The following is a 20541-nucleotide window of genomic DNA, read 5'->3' on the forward strand; positions in this document are numbered from 1 at the left end:
TAGGGGGAACGGAAGTGACCCGATCCTGTTGGCACGCCAATCAACGCGCTGCAGATTACTTGGAGACACGGCACGACGTTGATAGGTACATATCCGCAAAGACTGAATCATGCAAGGAGGGGATTAGTGGGTCGACGGCCCCCAACGACTGCACCAAATAGCGGCAGCTGCCATTCTCCCGGGCCCGCTGCTTGGACCGGTCCGCTGTCTCTGTCCTGTCAAGTTCAAGGCCCAGGTTGTCTGGATGAGGCTCCGGTACTGGGCTCTGCCCGCTCTTTCCAGCCGATGGTGCCCGCCGGCAGTGCTATGGTGGCCATGCTCACTCGCCTGGTGCTTTTCTGATGCTTTTCCTGCTCTTGCTACTGGTGCCATTCCTAGTGGTGCTTTTGCTGCTCCTTCTGCTCCTGATGCCGCGCCGAACGGCCCCGCTAGCGCCTCGTACTCTGCAAGCTCGTGCTTTAGTCCCTCGTACCCCGGTCAGGGGCGCAAGGCGTCCGCGCTAGGGCAAGCCATGGAGCCACCGGCCCCGTATAAGAGGTCGACCCTGGTTAGTGGAGCCAGCTGGACGGCGCCGACCGTCTATTGACAGCCGATCTGTGTCAGGCAGACTGGGATCCGGACCCGCCAGTGTATCTATCAGATTAATAACCGAACAGTGGTCCCGTCATCGTTTGAAAAGTCCGTACATACCGTTCGCTTAGGTGAGGTCAGGTTTAGCCTGCATGGTGCTTGTAGCCATTGAGATCTCATATAAGTACTTGGTACGGAGTAGACGGCTTCATCATGTAGTAGCCAAGAGCCTTCCATCTATCTCTCTCCTTTATCCCCTTCCCAAGCTTCCCGTCTCGGTACTTGACCTCCCTTCGCAGACTGCGCCTTTCCCTGCTCGGGCGTGAGGCCCAATACTCCTCATCATGGCATCGTCTTCAGAGACCATCTACATGGCTGACCCGCCAGCCGGTGTGCAGCGGCTCAACGGTGATTCCATCCAGCCGAACATGGCGGCGTGCGCCATCACCACGGCGCTGATTGCCGTCGCCATCGTCGGGCTCCGTCTGTATACGCGCTTCTTCCTCACGGCGGCGCGGTTCCAGATCGACGATGCGTTCGTTTGCTGTGCGGCAGTATGCTCGATCATGCTAATCCCAATATCGTTTGAAAGTCTGTCCGCCCAAGATTTGCATTGTCTCTAGATTGAGGACTGACACTGTCGAGTATAGTCATGCAAGCTGGTGTCGGTTTGCACATGTGGGACGTCACTATGGCGCAGTATAACCCTGGTCTGGGAATTGTGAGTGCCTCTCATACATATTCACCTACGTCTGCGTACTAAACCGGAGCAGTGGACCCTCGTAGCGACAATCTTCTACGCATGGGCCGTGATCCTGTCCAAACTCTCCATTCTAGCTTTCTATCTGCGCCTCTCTCCCCAGCTCTGGTTCCGCGCGCTCACGTTCGTACTAATGGGGATCTCCACCTGCTACGTCCTCATATACACCTTCCTCTTCATATTCCGCTGCAACCCGATCCCCAAGAACTGGGACATCACCGTCACGACGGGCTCCTGCATCAATACCCGCACGATCATGACGGTTCTCAGCATCGCCAACATCGTCATGGACATCATCACCCTCATCCTCCCGATCCCCGTTATCATGAGACTGAACATGCGTCTTGCGCAGCGGGTGTCAGTCGTGCTGATTTTCAGCTCGGGTGTGTTCGTCTGTGCGATTGCGATCCAGCGCACGGTCCAGATGCTGTCGGCTCTGGAGTCGAAGGACTACACGTGGGATATCACCGAGCAGTTCTACTGGTCGTATATAGAGGTCAATGCGGGAATCCTGTGTGCGAGCGTGCCGGCATTGAAGCCCTTTGCGAAGAGGCACCTCGTGAGTATGTTCGGGTCCTCGCAGCGGTACCGGCTACAGTATCAGGAGAGGAACGGTGCGTTTGGCCTGGAAGCGTCGGGTGGGCAACCGGCAGTCGGGACGGAGCAGGAGACCGATGCGATTCTGTTGAGGGTGACGCCAAAACGAGGGAGTTATACGCGGTTTTAGGTGTTTTTGCGTCTCTACATTTATATGGTGGGTTAGGGCAGCTGTGTCCCTCAACCATAAACAAAAGGTTCACCTTGTCGGACATAAAGCCCATCATCCAAGACGGCCAGCTTAAAAATGGCGGCACTGCATCTGTGTTCGAGCATGGAAATCGTTTTCTTTGGGATTTTCTTTGGGTTTTCCTGGTTAGCAGATCATGAATCATGCACCCCCGACTAGAGCGCACAGAATCCTGATAGACATGTCCCTGCCTTGAGGGTGTCAAGCTCTAAGTGCTCACTACATACTCTTCATTACTACTTGGATATAACTGGTTTTGGATTATTCTATGAAAGTACTTGAATAGAACTTGAAAATAAAACCAGATGGCCTAATAATCAGGGAGGGACAAGGAGATTTAGTAGAAAACTAATAAAACCTGCTTACTGCCTGCTGATATAGGAACTACATCTGGTTGATTGTAGCTATACTTGTATTATAGGCTGGGCTTAACCTGTAGGAAGAGCCCTACTAGTTTAGACAACCGCCTCAAGTCCCACGGCCGCAAAACAAATATCTTAGACTCCCACTGGGCCAAAAGGGGTGACCACTTCAGAGAGCTAAGTTCTGACTGATAGACTGGATGTCAATCGTATAATTAGCTAGTGCTTGGTGGGTTATCAAGGTGGCCACCAGTGTCGATCTTGGTCGTTGACCAAAGGCTGCAACGAACGAATGTAATGAGGGTTTGATCCCATTATGATTCGTATATTTGCAGCTTCAAAAGTGGTCGCTTATGAATAGGAGATATGACCTGTCATAAACGCAATTTGATATGTCGATGAGTGCACGATATTGATTAGTAAAAAGAGATTTCCTCAGGAGGTCACAATATTGGGCGTCCTCTGCGGAGCCCCTCGTCTACATCCCGATCTTGTCCCAGCATAACTGAAGTCCAGCGGTTCAAGAATTCCATCTGTTAGTATGTTTACAGCGTCATTCAGTGGCCCGATGGCCGGGCTGGGATTTGGACGCCCAGGAGGCATGTGCTATGCCCAGATGCCATCTGATTCTCACGTCATGGTAACTTGCTAATTGGGAAGATATCTGCATATAAAAAAGTACTACCAGGAAATAAATAAGCTTTTCGTACGTCAAACTATCTCGGCATCCAAAAATGAGGCTTGTCGTTCCTGAGTTCCGCTACATGGTTGGGTGCAGCATGGGACCATCACTCGCAGGCGCCAGCCGGTGCCTCTAGGGAGCGGTAAAAGCCGCATAGACGTATCCACTGTAAGAGCCTGGCTAGTGTCAGATCAAGATGAATTAGACTCGTTAGTCGCAGGCGGAAGAGCTATATGGAACCCATTGAGTTATCTCCATTTTCGCATGTTTATAGGTATGACGCTCACGCACAGAGTTCGTATTCTCAAACGAACACTGCCACAATAATTTGATGCTTGCATCCATGGAAAATAGTGTAAAGATTAGGGTTGCGCTTAAACGTGCCTGTAGACTGGCAGGTTGAATAAGCCAGAGTCAGGGCAGGAGTGGGTGTTTTCATGTTGAATGTAGGTAACTGTGACTAGGTAGGAGACGGTATCTGCTCGCTATCACAGCTTCTATACTCTAATAAGAGAGAAACGCGGGCAACTGTACGGTTTGTCGAAGGATGGCAAGCTATAAGGGGCCATGATATTGCCAGGAAGAGGCTGCTCCAGGGTATACTAATAGTGTCAGTCTCAAACCCTTGACCAGCTCCGCCCTTTCTCTTTGACGTTGCGAGCGTCCGTTTTCCTTCAGACAGGTCTTACAAGTCTATAATCCCGACTACATCGGCGGCCAAACCATGTTCTCTCTATGTCGAAACAGATCAGTCTAAACGAAGAGACTAGGAAGGGCTGACGTACCACGTTCGCGGAATATCCTCCAGGGTATGACACAAAAGCGAGACACCAAAGATCCTCTTGGCATATCTGTAATTAGGGCCAAGAAGCAAATAGGACAATTGCGATTAGGCCTGGCAAGGTCCAAACCAGAATGCTGTAATGAAAATGTCCTGCTGAAACCTCGGGTTATGTTTGATGGTACATCCAATCCCTTTCAAGTCTCCTATCAATATATCCACTAGCTTGACATGTTATTAGGTAGCATTCTAGGAAGGTATTTTCTCTTTACCTAGTCTCAAATGCTAGAAAGTAAAGAAGGTTTACCTGCGTCTAGGACGTAGGTGTTTTCAACTAAGAATATATACCTACGATGCAATATCCCTACCATCAATTATTATCTGTTTCTCATGTGCCTGTTACCTGGTAGAACATAGAAGAATATACCTCTGCATCACGAGAGACTCCACTGGATATTTCTCCAGTAAATCGGACCAAGTTCAAGCAGTCGGTTTTGAACCTACAGGCAATTGTAGCATTGCAGAAATCCCAGATTCCGGATACCACCCAGCACTCTTCCAGTCCAGTAGAGTAATCCTAGACTGTGACCGTTAGGAATCCGAACGATCATATTTAATATGATTGATATATGGGGTTGACTCTGACGGGGTTTCCCAATAATTGCAAGATCCAGGTCGGTCTGGTTTTCAAAGGGACCAGAGATTTTAGGGTTGAGACTGTCGGTCCAGAATAGTCCATCAAGGTAGCGCCGGCGATTCAACATCCCCAAGTAATCCGGTGCCGGTATACTGAACTTTGTGATCGCGTCTTTGTTCAAATTGCATGTTGCAGGTTTTTCAACGGGGTCAAGGGATGGTAGTTATTTTGGAGTGTACCGCAGGGAGATATTCCATGATATTATAAGTCCTACTGGTTGAAGGGTTATGGAAGGCTGCGTGGACTTTGGGGATTGGAACTCGGCTATTTGCAGCAAGAAACTCCATGTCTCAGTATCGATGGGCATACCATGGCCCATAGTCACAGCGAAACGCTCGTTCAATCGGACGACTTTGGCGAACACGTTGGGCGCGCTCATCAGTTCCGTCGCGGCCTCGATCTCAGCGACGATTGGTAGGCGGCCCCAGGAGGGCTTTCGTCTGACATCTAGCTTGTAAGAAAGAAAGGATATAGCACTGGAACAGGTTGAGGTGCTTGAAGTAATTTGACCTCACGGTTTGTTCATATAGACGGAGGAATCATGATCAGACAGTCAAGAAGGGACCTACTGTCTGCCGGTTCTCCTGGAGCCAACTAGACTCCTGTGCTACTCCAGCACCTACTGGAGTCGAATATCTGCCATGTTGATGTTACTTTTTGTCCCTAATTTCCGGAAGCTGCGTTCGACCGTAAAAAAGTAAAAATATCCCATCTCCTGAACCAAAAACTGTGGATCACTGATTCGCTTGATTTTATCTCAGAGACTCTATCATAGGGTGTGACCCGCAAAGGAGGTTCAGCAGAAGGCTAAGGCTAGGAAAGACGTACTTTGGAGATTGGTGTATCTTGATCTGGAGGGTTCACGGGTGATGTCCGGGACAAACTGCTGGACGAGGAGTTGTAGGGGAAGCTCCTATCGACGTCAGTTTAATCTTCAGCTCAATAGATGTCAAACGGTTAAAGCTCGCTCACTGAGCTGGGGCTAGCGGTAGTTAGACCGGACATACAAACGTATACATCTCGAATACAGTGTTTGAGCTTGCCAGCATGACTCAACTGGAACACGTCACCAATTGAAGACCCAAATATGAACCGGCAGAAAAGGACGCCAGTTCACAAACAATCAGCACATATTGAAGAGTTTGCTGCCTATTATGTCCGCCAGCATGGGTACCAACTGTAAGGGTATGTACTCGATACCTAATTTCCAGAACAATGACCCCAATGTGGCTTCAGGAGTAATAGGATAGACTAGGGTCATAGTTCGCTCAACCTACAAGGAGTAACGTTACCCTGTCATGAAGGACCATAACACTCGCAATGCAGACGGACAAAACAGTTCCAGCGGAATTAACCCAACAATGTACAGGCGAGACAACCATTTCAGAAGAAACCAGGTAAGGGCTAGTATGATGATGACTTACTCTCTTCCTCTGACTGGATAGGCACTATACAGATATCGCTGGCTGAGATGACCCGTCATATTTAGACATCTCCTTCATCAGGTCACACTCGTGGTCTTGAGTAGTGTATGTCCCTTCCTGGTATTAGCAGACATCAATGCTACTCTCTTGCTGCCAGGGGGTAGTGCGGGTACTACTTCTTTTGATACACATAACTTGACGGTAATGGGGATTGAAATGTGACCAACAATATATCATAGCAATAGCTGAAACCCATGGCCGGCTTTCCTAGGGCGCCCCTTGCCCCCAGAATTAGATGGCTTGCGAATGGTGGCTCGTTATTACAGTAGACTATTATGCCGAGTCCTCTAGTTTATTATATAACAATTGAGCCCCTAACTGCTACAGTCTTTATTGGTGAGTTCTACATTGCGCGAGCAATTAGTCGGCGTGTTATCGGCCTTGAAGAGATATGCCAAACCCAGTCTCTTGTTATGCGTCGTGGAAGAGTCGAGTATGTCATCTGTTGGTTCCGTTGTCTGCATCACCAAACCAGAAAAAATACCATATGGGGCAAATAGTCAATCTGATGCAAAACTATTAGTTATACTTAGTATGATGCGACACGACTACAGCTAGTAGGTTCGCTGCGCAGTCTTGACATCACCATTAGGTCAGTCCATCTGTCGCCACCGATTTCTGTTCTGGTATATCGAGTCCTCCAACAGATAATACCTTATCTCTTCTACCCAAAAGTATAACAGAGAGAGGTTTGCAGTTGTCTGTATACCCAATTGATATCAGAGAATCCTTTGAGAGAGTTACTATGTCTCTACATGAACAACAAGGAGATCGATTCCGGGAGATATCGCCAATGACGGAAAGCAATAATACGGGCCTGCGAGAAGAGTCTCAAATCCAAGTTCCGGCCGCAACAGCAACATATACGTCTGCATCACAGTCCCGCAGCCACAGGCCGAGTATAAATTCCGAAGGGGTCACAATGGACGGCCTGTACGCGGCCGTTGCTGGTCAAGAGAGGCGAAGATACTCAACTATGGACGACGACTCAGATATTTGGGACGTGCCGAGTGATGTACCAAGTCCACGATGAGGGAATATTAGCCTTGCTTTTGCTTTTTAATCTTGTTCTGACACATTTGTTTTTTTGCTTTGCTGTTCGCCTGGATGTTACAGCCTTACTGTCATACTGGATGGGAGTATGTGCCAACACCGGCTTCATGGCACATAAACCAGCTGTTCTCTCTAATTCAACCATGGTCTATCTTCCAGGGGCATAAGTCAAGGGTCAGGCCTAAGAGTGTCGGTTCAGACATAATTTCAGATTTGGTAGGTTGCCGCTAACGGATTCCTATAACATCTCAGATTCTTCATCTTATTGATTAGATTAGAATGCATACTTTCACCTGCTTTCTTTTATACCTTTAACTATAGAGCGCTGCGTATTACTGTCACCAATACATATGTTACAATCATAAGCCCCTTGTCTACCCCAAGTACGACTACTGTAACCAGAACGCATGTAAGCCAGCTACCATAACAGTAGACCACAGAACTGAAATATGCTGAGGCCATGCACGGCTTTTCCTTGTGTTTCGCGCGAGATTCAAGTCGAAGGGGTGGAAATGTCTAGGCCATTTTGAGACGCTGGCTGCAGCGGCCAGCAAGCCTGTGAAAAAAGGTGAAACAAATTACGAAGAGGGTGAGGTCAATGAGATATACGCCGCCGATGACGGGCAGACGAGGATTCCAAAGTTCTCTTCAGGTACACTGCAATTCGAGTTAACTGGTGTCTAGAGGAATGCATTTGCCCAAGAAAACTAAACGGAATAGTCGAGTCATAGGGCAAGTGTAGTCACCGGCTCGCAACGCATAATATTGCCTGCCAATGCTAGAAATTGATGGCTGTAATCAATGCGAAGCATTGGACTCAATTGCCACCCATTGCTCAAGATGCCACCGTCACTTCATAACTTTCCCGGTATACCTGCAAGTTCTGACCCAACAGTATCTATACTTGGGCCTTGGACACTATCGCTCGTAACAACTGCAACTGAGATTATGCGGTCTAATTGGTGCCGTTCGTAGGTCGGAGGAGACCGATCCTCTTCAGCTTCATGTTTGTGGAGCCTCTGAGCTATGTGGACTCGTTTGTCCTCAGGTTTCATGTATATATAAAGAGGAATATTTTCCACAATCTAGGTATGTTTATCTTAGCTTGAATATCTCGAAGTTTGGCTACTGCTCGATAACTCACCCTCGTGTTCGATTCCCCGTCCTTGTTCCTCGATTCCGCCTCGATGACAAGCACATGCTCAATCTGAATATTCCTTGAGGAGTAGCTTTGTGAACAGGTACCTTCTCCAGTGGGCAGACGCACTGGCACACTGATCTGCTGAACATTCATGTCCTCAGGCAGTATTGGACGATCATCATAGCTGTATTTTTCTTCCACGATGACATGGTGTGCATCTGACCTTATACAATGGATATCATACTGCGCGGCCTGAGTTGCTGTCGCAGTAAAGCAGAGTCGATGACGTTCAATCACGCGGACTGTGAGATCCGATACAGTTACGCCTTCTGATAGCCTGAACCAGCATTCGACCGGGAACACAGAGCCGTGTGGAACGAGTGTGTCAGGGATGGAAAAGTGATAATCTAGGTCGTGGCGGGAGCAGCTTTTGACGGTCTATTATTGCTCGTTAGTACTCTTCTATCCACCGTCAATGGCGCACGGGGGAGCGGTGGTATTACCTTGGCCAACCCTAGCCCAGTACTCAACATGGGATATCGATGTACCCTCAGCGGCTTCGATATGACCAGGTTAGGCCACATCAAACGATCTACCAATACCTCCACACGATAGGCATGGTACTCGTGCTTTGGACCGGTGAGTGTGTCATATAGAGCCCCAGACAGCGGTATTTCAAAGAGGAATCCATAGTCTCCCTTTGGCATCGTGAAAAGCTCGCGCAGTTTCGAACAAGCGATAGTCTGGCTGCGCTCGAAGGTCACTTGCTCCCGGGGGCCGCCCAAGAAGAGCCCGCATTGAGGACTATTCTCAATGTTAGAGTCATACCAGCGAAGTTCTTTGTTTTAATTTTAAGGACTAACGTCTTCATTATTCCAATAACTCGGACGGTGATGCGTTTGAAGGAGGTGGCGCGGGTTAGAGACATGCTGAACCGTCCGGTAGCGCAAGGAGGCGGCTCACTAAGCTGTTCTGACGGGAGAAATATACATGATTTAGGTAGGCTTTGTAGTACGGTCAGCTATAGGCATTGGCAGAGGTCTTGATGGTGGCCTACTGGAGATGGCAGTTCGATATGTCTTTTCTGGTTAGCATTGCTGTCTTGAAGTGCTCTTTCTTGATGTGAGGAAGAACAGTTGGCAATACAATATTCTTTTTTTCGTTTTCACTAGGTTAAGCAAAAGAGTGATATTTGATGGGCTCCTTTATGGTCCTTCTACGTGGCTGTCCATCGCTATCTTATAGCTTTTCGTAGGGCTGGTGGGCACAGCTTCCTATTGTAGTAACGGTGCCGCCTTTATCCCAAAGCGTGCTTACCGATGCCATCTGGGCTGCGGATGCAGTTCCTTTTTCAGCTTGTCGCCGCGTCTTGGATAACACCGGTGGATTGAATCGATTCGACTTCTAATGAATCATATCATCTACTGACTACCACTAACATGCTCGTCGTGGTAGTGCGCTGCTCCTCTGGGCTCAGAGTTAGGGCTTCTCTTGTGCCTGGCTGGAAGATTTGCCCTATCTGGCAAGCCGCTACACTCCTCAGCCAACGCTCAGGCCCACGGCCATGATGTACTTGTTAAACCCAGCGAGAAACCAGCCAAGCCATCAACTAGGGTAAGGTATTGCTAAGAGAAGAGAACCCAGTCAGTAATGCCCTATGAGGTCTGAATTAGATTGGGGAGCACCCTGAGTTACCTACGATGTTCTGGACGGATTATACCGCTAGTGACGCTTATAATTTTAAGTATATCATTAAGAGACTGCGAAAGGTCGTAGAAAAAGAACGTCGCTACTCCTGCAACAGCCGAAGGGGCTTAATAATGTCATTCTAGCTTCATGTTCGATTCTATCAGCTTCTCCGTCTCGCAATCATACACTCTGCTAATGTTATCGAACATGAAAGTTACGGTTTCTTAGTATGCCTGTTCGCTCTTATGGTCTGCCCGTAGCCACTCGAAGTGCATAAAGGAAGGTAGAGCCTTTCAAAAGTAAGAGACTATAGATAGAATATTGGTTCAAACGGTAGGTCGACATAGCATCATGCAGATCATGGATCTAGCCATTAAGAATGATATGCACGGGCTTGTAATGAATATCGACCTTAATAAATGGGAATAGTCATCGAATAGTAGCAAACCCAGAAATTCATATTGTCAATCGTATGCCTAGGTAGAGCTAATATCATATATTTTTGGAGGTATTTTTGGGCGTATGGCCTTGGTTTCTCATTCCTTCTCCTGCCTAGTTGTAGCCACCCAGGCCGGTCAGTGACCACTACCAGCGCCTGCTACCTACTCTTCTGATCCCAGAGACTCCGAACTGTAACTTCCGACTGCCACTCCCAGTCCTGATCCTTAGGCCCATCCTGAACCACAAACTGAACCTTCTTCTTCTGCCCAGGGACTAGTAGGAATGCGTTCTCCGTGAAGTAACCCACCAGCCCAGCCGGATAGTCGAGCCAGGTATAAAGTGACACACCGGATTTGGCTTCAACTGTGAAGATTCCGGAATGCGCGTCGTATGAGAGCTCGAGACCGGGATTGACCAGTTCCAGGTCTTTTGGGAACGATGGCGTGAAGTGATTTTCGTGTGTCAGCGAGGTTTTGACTGCAGCATTTGGGAGATTTGCTTGGCTGGAGAGTGAAAGAGTGAGGATGGAGGCCCTTGTGTCTGGTAGGTTCAGGTCATGGATATTTGTGCTGTAGACCTTTGTTGTGTTTATCGCTCCAACAGTAAATGGAATTTCTGTGGGTGTGCCGGCATTGTCGATAATCTGCTCCCCAGAGAGATTTAACCATTTTAGATTCACAGTGCCAGCCGCACTTTCCCATAGATCCGCGGTAACGTATATCTCCAGATCACCCGTAGTGTAGTTCCAGAACGGAGAAACAATAATAGGCTGATAGACATCTCGCGCAACATAATGCAGAACCTTCCATCGACCGTCGTACTCAATCCCAGCCCACGTCGGTCCCTGCCAGATATCCTCCAGCTGCCAATAGAGCGACCCCAACTGCCGCTCAGGCATCCCGCTCCCCCTTCGGTAGAACTGTATTTGGGACTTGTAGAAATCGGCCTGGAAAAGTTGCGTTGCGAGACACCAGGCACTGAAGTTTGCCACCGAGTCTGGATTGTCAGGGATAGGGTAGTAGCGTTCCACACCCAGCGTCATCTCCGCCATGCCACGAGACGAGTTTTCGATTCGGCCATACCCTTCGGATGTATAATGTCGGTTGTGAATGACGACTGTGGTACTGTTGAAGTATAAGTCTTCTGGGTCGGCAACTTGCTGCCATGTCTGGAGACTAGGCATGCTATGAAAGCCGAATTCGTTGGCGAAGCGTCCTACCGGGTAGATCGAGTAGTCAAATGAGACGGTCGTGTCGTAGTTGTAATAGTCTGTGTCACCGTAGTATGCACCCGGTTCATCGTTCTCGTACCGTTCAGTCATGGGGACAGGGGCGGAAAGATTGACACTTAGGTACCCTTCCGTTGTGCTGCTAGGGGAGTATGATATTGAGCGGGTATTCTCATACACGAGCGGTAGGATGAGACTGATGTATAGCTTTTCATACTCGGCGAGATACTTCGGATAGTTATCCGGATCGGCCTCCCGAGTTAGTGGGAGCATCAGACTCTCGATTTCGTTTCCCCCGGCCCATAAAGCAAGTGACGGATGGTGATTCACTCTCCGCACGTTATAGACTACCTCCTGAGCAACGTTGTCCAGGAAATCTTCATCCACAGGGTACATGGAGTCACTAAATTGGAACTCACTCCATAGCAAGATTCCCCGCTCATCGGCCAAGTCATAAATAAAATCTGGGAGGTACGCGCCTGATGACCAAATCCGCAGCATGTTCTGATTGCCGGCGACCACGGCATCGAGTAACCGAGTCATCTTCTGCTTGGTAACTCGAGGCCAGAATGTGTCAGGCGGAATGAAATTAGAGCCCTTCGCGTAAAACTCTTTCCCATTGACCTCAAAGTGCCAATTCGCGCCTGGCGCAATGCCCTGGGATAACTGGGTGGCTGTGATATTGCGCTGATTGAGAAAGATAGTCCGAAACCCAGTTCGCTTGGTGATGCGTGCTACCTCTTCCGTTTTATTGAAAACGGTTATTGTAACGTTGTAGAGGTTCTGAGCTCCAAGACTTGATGGCCACCATAGCTTAGGAGATGCGTCTTTGAGCGTCGTCACTCCTGTTATCGAGGTCCCAATCAGGGTAACAGAGTCGGAAATTTGGCTCGCGAGTACATCACCAGTTTCGAGCTCCTTGATTTCGATCAAGAGTCGAGGTTCCGCTGGAAGACGACCTATAAAATCAATACTAGCATTGACAACCCAGGGTTGTTTCTGGTCAGGCGGGAGATGATTGATATTCCCCTGTCTGTAAATATCGAGGTCCGTATTCAAAACATGAATAGGCGCTGTTTTCTCAAGCTGGACGACATATGCCGGTTTCCATGGTCCACAAGGAGCAAACGCAGGGCCCCAATCCCAGCCAAAATCGGACTGTTGCTTGCGCATAAGCCAGCGGTTGGGCAGCTGAGCAGTCAGTTGGACAGGCCATACGGGTGTCTTCGGGTCTGCCGCAATTGCGTCTACAGTGTTAGGGGCGCTTGCAAAATCGATCCGGACCACGGGGCCTCCTGTACACTCCTTCAGGGCTGAGGAAACGTCAAAGGCATACTGTCGGAACTGGTTGTTGGTAGAGGCGATATTGTGGCCGCAGAAGGTGACAGTAGCGAATGTGTCCAAGCCTTCGAACACCAGCCAAGTAGACTCATATTCTTCAAGCCTGATAAATGTTAGATTGGCCGATCGGTAACGAGACGGTTCCTTACAGATCAGGAATAGGATCACTTGTATATGTCCAGTTCGCCTGGGCAATCCATTGGAGATCGATCTCATTCAAACCATAATAGCTGGGCAATTTCAGCAACTAATTATTCAGTAACGTTAAAACCTACGGATCGTCTTTTTGGTCAGTGAGACAGAAAAATTGACAAGACGAACAAGCTTACCAATTACGCCTGCATTGAGCAAGTCCAGATGCGCTTGGGAAGGCAGAGAAGCCGGCACTGTGCTATTGAGGGCCGAACTAGAAAGAGTCCATTTCACGTCACTCAGACTGACATGTCGTCCGGATCCAGTGGTTATATTGGAAGCTAGGACGGCTTGCGTTGCTATGCCATGAAAATGCATCCTCGACGTTCATGCTATAGTACGGAACACAATAGATCGGACCAGACTTCTTGGCTTACGGGCCAAGAATATATAGTGAGCGAGGCATATATGAGATGGAGATCGGGAGAAGGCCGTGTTAGAAGAGGAAAAGCATCGGGGACCAACAGAGGAAGCTTCCCCTTGCGTCACCTGTACTCCAAGAGCGCTGCAGCAAAGAGGGGGTGGACGAATGGCTGTACGCATGCGACTGACCGTTGCAGCTCCGCAGACCACGGGAGGCCGATCATGCTCAGGAGTGGAAGGTAGTAGGTCTCGGGGTCTCCGAAAGGAAGAGTATACCTCTGCCGACAGCCGAAAACAACAGTAGAGTCAGTACGGCACATATTCAACTAGGACTTCATAGAGACGGATAGGTAATTGCAAAGGTGTGCGGGTGGGCGGTTGTGTTGGTGGATGTGAGAGCGATGCCTGACACGGGGATTTAATGCCTTAGGCTACGAACAATTTCCTCCGCGTTACCAGCTCGGCCCATCCTTGCGGAGACTCAACCTCTATCCATCATCAGTTTTCTTCCTCTCAACCACAACTACTGCCTGGAAACACATATAATGTCTCGCAGATCATTATGGGGGAGCTTAAGGCTCGTCTCTAAACGCCAATTCGCTGTTTCCGAAGCTCAATACCGCTGCTTTTCCTGCTCCTTGCGGACCCAGAACCAGTCCAAGTCTGACAAGGACCGAATGACACACTTTGGCTTTACGAATATACCGGAGCACGAGAAAGAGTCAATGGGTATGTTTCTTCGCGAACTGCGAATCAGTCTTTGAATTATTCGGCTAACCAGAGTAACGTCCAGTCGGTAAGGTCTTCAGCTCGGTTGCCTCATCGTACGATACTATGAACGATCTCATGTCAATGGGTATTCACCGTCTATGGAAAGACCACTTTGTGCGCTCATTAAATCCCGGGTCCGCGCTTCCTTCGCGCGACAACGACTCAGCTGAGAAGGGCTGGAATATCCTCGACATCGCCGGCGGAACCGGCGATATCGCCTTTCGCATGCTAGACCATGCAACGAACATCAACCACGACTACCACACTCGAGTCAAGATTGCCGATATCAACCCTGATATGCTAGCGGAGGGCAAGAAACGCAGTATCCAGACCCCCTACTACAATTCGGAGCGGCTGTCGTTCATGCAGGGCAATGCGGAGCATATGCCCTCGATTCCGGATAACTCGGTCGACCTGTATACTGTGGTTTTCGGAATCCGCAACTTCACCGATAAGCAGGCGGCACTTGTGGAGGCATACCGCGTATTGAAGCCGGGTGGTGTGTTTGCTTGCATGGAGTTTAGCAAGGTGGACAATCCTTTGTTCAATGCGGTCTACAAGCAGTGGAGTTTTAGTGCCATTCCCTTGATCGGTCAGTTAGTGGCAGGAGACCGTGAGAGCTACCAGTATCTTGTGGAGAGTATCGAGAAATTCCCCAGCCAGGAGGAATTCAGAGGGATGATCCAGAAAGCTGGGTTCATGATCCCTGGACGAGGATTTGAGAACCTCACTGGCGGTATTGCTGCTATTCACAAGGGCATCAAACCGTTGTCGCGGGCTTAATTGACCTCCAGGTGGGGTTATGTATACTATTCCTTAGAGATGTATTATACAGAGTATGAATTCTAGTGTGCATTATCTATCGGATCAGCTCGCCCGAAGAGACTATCGTTATCGCCGAGCGGGGGACGAAAAAAAAAGATCGACTTTGGCATCAGAATCGCTTCCGATGAGGTGATCTCTCCATGCGTCCAGATGGTATGGCCGCACTAATCTTCACTGAGACTAGCCATAGAGGAAAAAGTACAATGATTGACATGTTCCCCATGCTGTATTTCTTATTAAGACCCCGAGCGGATTATCAATCAGCGGTAAATTTCCTTTATCTGGGCTGCCATCCGATCGCTCTCCACCGAGTCTCGTCCCGGGCTCTTTAGCATTTGCCCCTCCTCCACTTCTGCCTCCGACGCGCGATTGATTCAGGGCCTTTTCTAGGTCTCCTTCTTTTGGGAGACCAGTCCAGAATCGTTTCCTCTTCTTCACAGCTTGTCCGACAATGCCATCCTGACAATGGGGCACCTTAAGCAGCAGTGCCGCATCCCGCTTGCCTCCGCCATGTCCACTTTAGGCGCATCCACTCCGAATGCTTTCTCGAGACTTCCCATGACCCCTCCAGAGCCTGTAGATAGCGTCTTGGTACCTCCGAACACTGTCTCCAAGGATGCTGCGTCCGTCACTACAGCTGTCCATGTGATTTCGACGGAGCGCGCGGCCCTCGCGCATCTCGAGCGTCTTTACCAGACGGACCAGCTCGCTCAGGAACATCTTTCTCGCGCGGTAGACCAGATCGCAGGGACTATTCGAAATGGAGGAAAACTGGTCTGTTGCGGAGTGGGCAAGAGTGGGAAGATCGCACAGAAACTTGAGGCGACAATGAATAGTTTGGGGATATACAGTACCTTTCTGCATCCGACAGAGGCGTTGCATGGAGACTTGGGGATGATCCGGCCGGTAAGACACCATCTTAAGATGTTTGAGTTGACAAGGGCTAACTGAGCGTATACAGAACGATACTCTGCTCTTAATCTCCTTCTCTGGACGGACACCTGAACTCCTCCTTCTACTCCCCCATATCCCCCCAACTGTTACCATAGTCGCCCTCACATCCCACCTCCACCCGTCAACATGTCCTCTCATGTCTTTCCAGCCTATGGAAAAGGGAATCCTTCTACCTGCGCCCATCCATGAAGACGAAGAGACGTCCATAGGCGTCTGCGCACCGACATCCTCTACAACCGTTGCCTTATCCCTAGGTGACGCTCTAGCTATAGCTACAGCCCGCAAACTTCATACTACTCCCGGACGTGGCCCAGCAGAGGTTTTTAAAAGCTTCCACCCGGGCGGCGCAATCGGAGCTGCATCTACCGTCTCCACGCCACTGAGCATGAGCTCCTCCAGCGCCTCATTGACTTCGCACCCGTCCGAATTTCTCCAAGGACCAGTTCGCCAGCCTCAGCTCCGACATCGACATGAAAAGATAACTCCATTTTCTGATCCAGGCGTGGAATATCAGGACAGAATGCAGTCCGATTCTGATGCAGAGTCAGAGAAGTCCGTCCCTGCATCTCCACCACCAAACACAATCGCCAACATGATTTCTGTCCCACTTTCTCGAATTCCAACAGTCTCATCGCCAGCATCAATTTCAGGAGCGGTTCATAGTAATATCCGACTCCTCGACATTCTCCTTACGGCAATCCAGCACCCCGACGCAAATTCATGGGTCTTCGTTGCCCCTGACATTCTCATCCCTCCACGAAAACTCCGTTATCTCTCCTCCAAGGGCTACGTCGACATGGACGTATCGTCACTTAATGCTCCCTATCTAGCACCGCGAGAGCGCTGGACGTTCATCTCTGACGATTGCACTATTGAGGAAGCAAAGGAGTGGTTTCCGCCTAATGATCCAAGGCCTGTCAGTGTTGTGGCGGTAGTAAGGGGCCAGGACTCTGAGGATGTTCTGGGCGTGTTTGAGATTGAGGATCTTTGGGGTGGCAACGATGGGAACGACTGACAAGCTAGGTATCGGAGCTTTCAATGTCGGTTTTCGCGCGCTTTTCCCTTCTTAGCTTTGTTTCTTGTTCCGATACTTGGGCTACTTCTACTCTGCATATATTATCCGTACATATTTACCTGCGCGCTGGCTTTTTTTTTTTTCTATGTCACGATGTGTATGACCTATTTTTTGTTTTTTTGCTGCCTGTGTTGGCTTGTTTACATTATCTACTTTGTGCTCTCCGGCTTTTGCCGAGCCGAACCGGTCCGCCACTCTCAATTTCATTTAATGCACATATAAGGTCCTCGGACTCTTCAGTTAGATTTCATTTCTCATATGATTGGCGAAACAGCGGTTTTATATTTTCTCCAAGGTTGCTTTGGTGGCAAGCTTAGGACAACTGCTTTCCCATTTCATTCTTGGGGCTGTAACGGCGTCTATATCTCATGCAATAGAAGAGCATACAAACTATAATTTTTGTTGCCCTTTCGCCACCCAATCTTAGGTAGGGGGCCTCAGTTACTTATTCATCATCAGTTGCTCTTGAGGAAAACATGTTTTCAGAAAGACCCTTTGTATATACATTGGCCGGTTGCTCCAGCTGTGGGTCTAGCTCTACCGGACTCTATCTGTCATCGATATCGGTACATAAAATATGGGAAGGGTATAACTTGAAAGAGACGGGAACGAGAACGCTTTAAAAATAACTGGGTGCTTCCGCTCGGAAATAAATGAGACGGTCGGTGTGACATAACAGACATGTGCCCAAGAGAGGCGTACCGGACTCTTGGGATGAGGATGAAGAGGCCAAGGCAATCAGCACTAGGCTACCCGTTGAGGTTTCGTGGAATTCGCCGCTGCACTTAGATGTTGAGGGCTTGGAATAGAAGAATCGCCAGCATCACTGTTGTGTAGGCCGGCTCTGGAGAGGGACCTGTCGATATGACAGTCATAAGGCGTGTCGTTAATCGCAGTGACTTGACCGGAACAAACCCATACGGTTGGGCTCATTAAATCCTCCCCCAACTTGCGGCTTACCGGAATCAGTGCTTGCTCAGATCAGCGCAGAGATTGCATTCGCCCGGCGGTTTGATATCTTCGTGAAACCAGCAATGGTCGTCATGACGTCGTCGCGTGGCCTTATCTGGCTTTTTGAGCAATGCTAATTTGAAGGCGCGGGCTCCTCTCGTGTCTTGCCCTTGTCGGCCGTCGGTTGTGTCGTACCGTCGTCCATGTAGAGGTTATTCTCATAGATGTACTCAATCACCGGGTCAGGGATCAAGTAGCGTACGCTCATATCTCGCCTGAGGAATAAGCGAATCTTAGTGCTGCTAACGTCATTTTGAATAAGTTGTTGAATAACATGGATATTCTTTTTCCATGGCTGCAATGCCGCGAGCGCCTCGTCAATATCTGTCCCGCTTCGCTCGACGATGAAAGTCTAGACCAGTTAGCTTGCGCGAAGTTTAGGATAGATACAACATAACATACCCCGTACTGTCCAAGAATATGATCGAGATCCTTCTCACTCCATACTCCGGGCGTAGACATGGTATGGACCAAATCTGCCCCGGCCAATAAGACGACTTGCACTCGCTTTCGAGTGCCTTTTCCGGTATCGATACCTTTGCGGACAGTGTTGATCTCGTAGTCAAAATGATCCAGTACGATGGCAGTTGGCTGGTACTCCTTGTGCATCGGCTCCCATGTATCCACCATCATCCAGTCTGACGTTTGGTCCACGGCTCGTTGGCACATTGCAATTCTAAAGCCGCCAGATCAGTCCTGGATAGTAACTATGGAAGAAGTGTGTTAAAGTAACTACCTGTGATTGGCACTCGCAAGACCTGCCTTGCGGTAGGCGTCCGAGACGGGCGAAAGATAACCTCCAATTATTTCGAAATCTGTGCTCAGTTTGACGTAATCGGCGGCCATTTCGAACATGCGCAGGTGCAGGAACGTAATAGGTGAGAATGAACCGCAAGCTATAAGCAATAGCGGCGTCTTTTCCGGGTCATCCATCACACGCTTCAGGCGATATTCAGGGAAGACGTAATCCTCAACGGGGGTCGCCGGGGCGGGGGGCATTCGCTGGCCATCGTTGCCCTGTTCTTGAGTGGATTCGGTCATGATCGCGGAGATGTGCAGCGTGTCTGCGCGTAGTAACTGTAAATCAGAGCAAGAGACTGAATATTTCAGTCGAGAGCGGCATGAAGATGAAGAAGGGAAGATGACAGTAGCCCGAACCAAGGGCGGCGACAAAAGGCTGGCTGGCTGGATGCGGGCAAGAATGGAAGGGTTAGTCAGCCGTGTGGGGGGGAGAGCGAAGACTCGAGAGGGGAAATTTTCGCCGGATCAGTGCGGGCCTGTTCCCCTTCTGGCCCTCGGAGAAGGAGAATACATCCCCTCATTCCTTCAGGACCGTACCGTTATTCTCCGTATGCGAGGTTGACCTATTGCCTTGGGAGCCAACCGTACGAAAATACTTTCCGTCTATAGGCACTGGACCACGTACTATATTTCTTCAGCCGTATCAGAAGACCTATTGCGGACGCAAAATAGAAATCACGTGGATCGCTACAAAATTTAATGTACTGACATCGGAGCATACTCCGAGGTTCTGCTCCATCACAGGAATTCAGCGTTTAATCACCGGACTCTGGTAAGAACCATATGCCCCACCCAGGATCTAGATACGGAGCCGTCCCTTTTATCCAGCCAGGACCGAGGTGTGGTCTACAGCCGTTGACTGGGAGTCTGCTCCCATACACCTTTGACCTAGTCTTCTATGGCAAAGACAGCAAAAACACAGCCTCCGGAGTCCAACTCCTTAAGTCCGGGACCTCAATAGCCAATTCAGATTCATGACGGAAGGAAGCCCTAATTTATAGGCTCTCACACCCAATGCGACGACGATAGGTTTATGTGTAGGGGTTATGTGCCAAGCAACAAACCTCCTGCTCCGTGTAGACCCTCACGACGAGTGACCGGACGAGGATTCCGATACAGCACCCAGTTGCTGTCGCTCGTCAATTGCCATAGGTAACTTTTGAGTGAGATAGGAAGGCTTTATCGCCAGTCGCGCGAAAAGAAGCCGTTATCCAGAGTGGAAAGGGAGCTGGTCGAGCGAGGTGTTTAACACCGTTTCATGGCCAATCGTCCAAGCAGTAGGATATGTATTAAGCGGCAACTTGTTCTTCGGGTGGTCCTATCTATCTGCACCGTCAATGTATTTGGTATTGTAAGCTTGATTGACAGCTTCCCCTCGGTCCAGTTCAAGCACAGTATGCCCTTCGAACATTGGCGGAGAGCGAACGGAATGCTGTAGCTTGCGCCGCGGCACAACAACGCGAGTGATTCTTGAGGACATGAGAACCTTGAAAAGCACTAGGCCCGACCTTCACAGCCTACACAAATCTTGTG

The 20541-nt window shown here is 49.4% G+C and overlaps 8 protein-coding genes across 8 annotated transcripts, besides 1 other annotated feature; 4 read left to right on the forward strand and 4 right to left on the reverse strand.

The window, feature by feature from the left end:
- Positions 1-20541: part of a sequence feature (contig 1.27 1..113764(1)) that runs on past both edges of the window.
- On the forward strand, positions 915-2057 carry ANIA_01738 (uncharacterized protein; the record flags this gene model as incomplete). Its single annotated transcript, XM_654250.1, has 3 exons — positions 915-1161; positions 1221-1291; positions 1344-2057. 3 exons carry the CDS (start codon positions 915-917, stop codon positions 2055-2057), a joined length of 1032 nt encoding a protein of 343 aa, XP_659342.1.
- On the reverse strand, positions 4246-5658 carry ANIA_01739 (uncharacterized protein; the record flags this gene model as incomplete). Its single annotated transcript, XM_654251.1, has 7 exons — positions 4246-4255; positions 4295-4306; positions 4447-4750; positions 4949-5090; positions 5209-5258; positions 5468-5552; positions 5647-5658. The coding sequence occupies 7 exons, from the start codon at positions 5656-5658 to the stop codon at positions 4246-4248; spliced, it is 615 nt and encodes a 204-aa protein (XP_659343.1).
- Positions 5806-7860, forward strand: ANIA_01740 (uncharacterized protein; the record flags this gene model as incomplete). The annotated part of the gene is made up of 9 exons (XM_654252.1): positions 5806-5824; positions 6009-6036; positions 6129-6168; positions 6451-6459; positions 6678-6715; positions 6799-7138; positions 7240-7392; positions 7498-7585; positions 7634-7860. The coding sequence occupies 9 exons, from the start codon at positions 5806-5808 to the stop codon at positions 7858-7860; spliced, it is 942 nt and encodes a 313-aa protein (XP_659344.1).
- On the reverse strand, positions 8132-9245 carry ANIA_01741 (uncharacterized protein; the record flags this gene model as incomplete). Its single annotated transcript, XM_654253.1, has 4 exons — positions 8132-8200; positions 8321-8755; positions 8821-9121; positions 9181-9245. 4 exons carry the CDS (start codon positions 9243-9245, stop codon positions 8132-8134), a joined length of 870 nt encoding a protein of 289 aa, XP_659345.1.
- ANIA_01742 (beta-mannosidase mndA) lies at positions 10250-13526 on the reverse strand (the record flags this gene model as incomplete). The annotated part of the gene is made up of 5 exons (XM_654254.1): positions 10250-10296; positions 10613-13119; positions 13166-13246; positions 13292-13298; positions 13346-13526. 5 exons carry the CDS (start codon positions 13524-13526, stop codon positions 10250-10252), a joined length of 2823 nt encoding a protein of 940 aa, XP_659346.1.
- On the forward strand, positions 14117-15195 carry ANIA_01743 (2-hexaprenyl-6-methoxy-1,4-benzoquinone methyltransferase; the record flags this gene model as incomplete). The annotated part of the gene is made up of 2 exons (XM_654255.2): positions 14117-14300; positions 14365-15195. The coding sequence occupies 2 exons, from the start codon at positions 14117-14119 to the stop codon at positions 15123-15125; spliced, it is 945 nt and encodes a 314-aa protein (XP_659347.1). The 3' UTR covers positions 15126-15195.
- Positions 15633-17136, forward strand: ANIA_01744 (uncharacterized protein; the record flags this gene model as incomplete). The annotated part of the gene is made up of 2 exons (XM_654256.1): positions 15633-16073; positions 16129-17136. 2 exons carry the CDS (start codon positions 15633-15635, stop codon positions 17134-17136), a joined length of 1449 nt encoding a protein of 482 aa, XP_659348.1.
- Positions 17658-19248, reverse strand: ANIA_01745 (nicotinamide/nicotinic acid mononucleotide adenylyltransferase; the record flags this gene model as incomplete). The annotated part of the gene is made up of 3 exons (XM_654257.2): positions 17658-18559; positions 18610-18883; positions 18944-19248. The coding sequence occupies 3 exons, from the start codon at positions 19246-19248 to the stop codon at positions 18281-18283; spliced, it is 858 nt and encodes a 285-aa protein (XP_659349.1). The 3' UTR covers positions 17658-18280.

Source organism: Aspergillus nidulans, chromosome VII (genome assembly GCF_000011425.1).
Source record: "Aspergillus nidulans FGSC A4 chromosome VII".
NCBI classification, from domain to species: Eukaryota; Fungi; Ascomycota; class Eurotiomycetes; order Eurotiales; family Aspergillaceae; genus Aspergillus; species Aspergillus nidulans.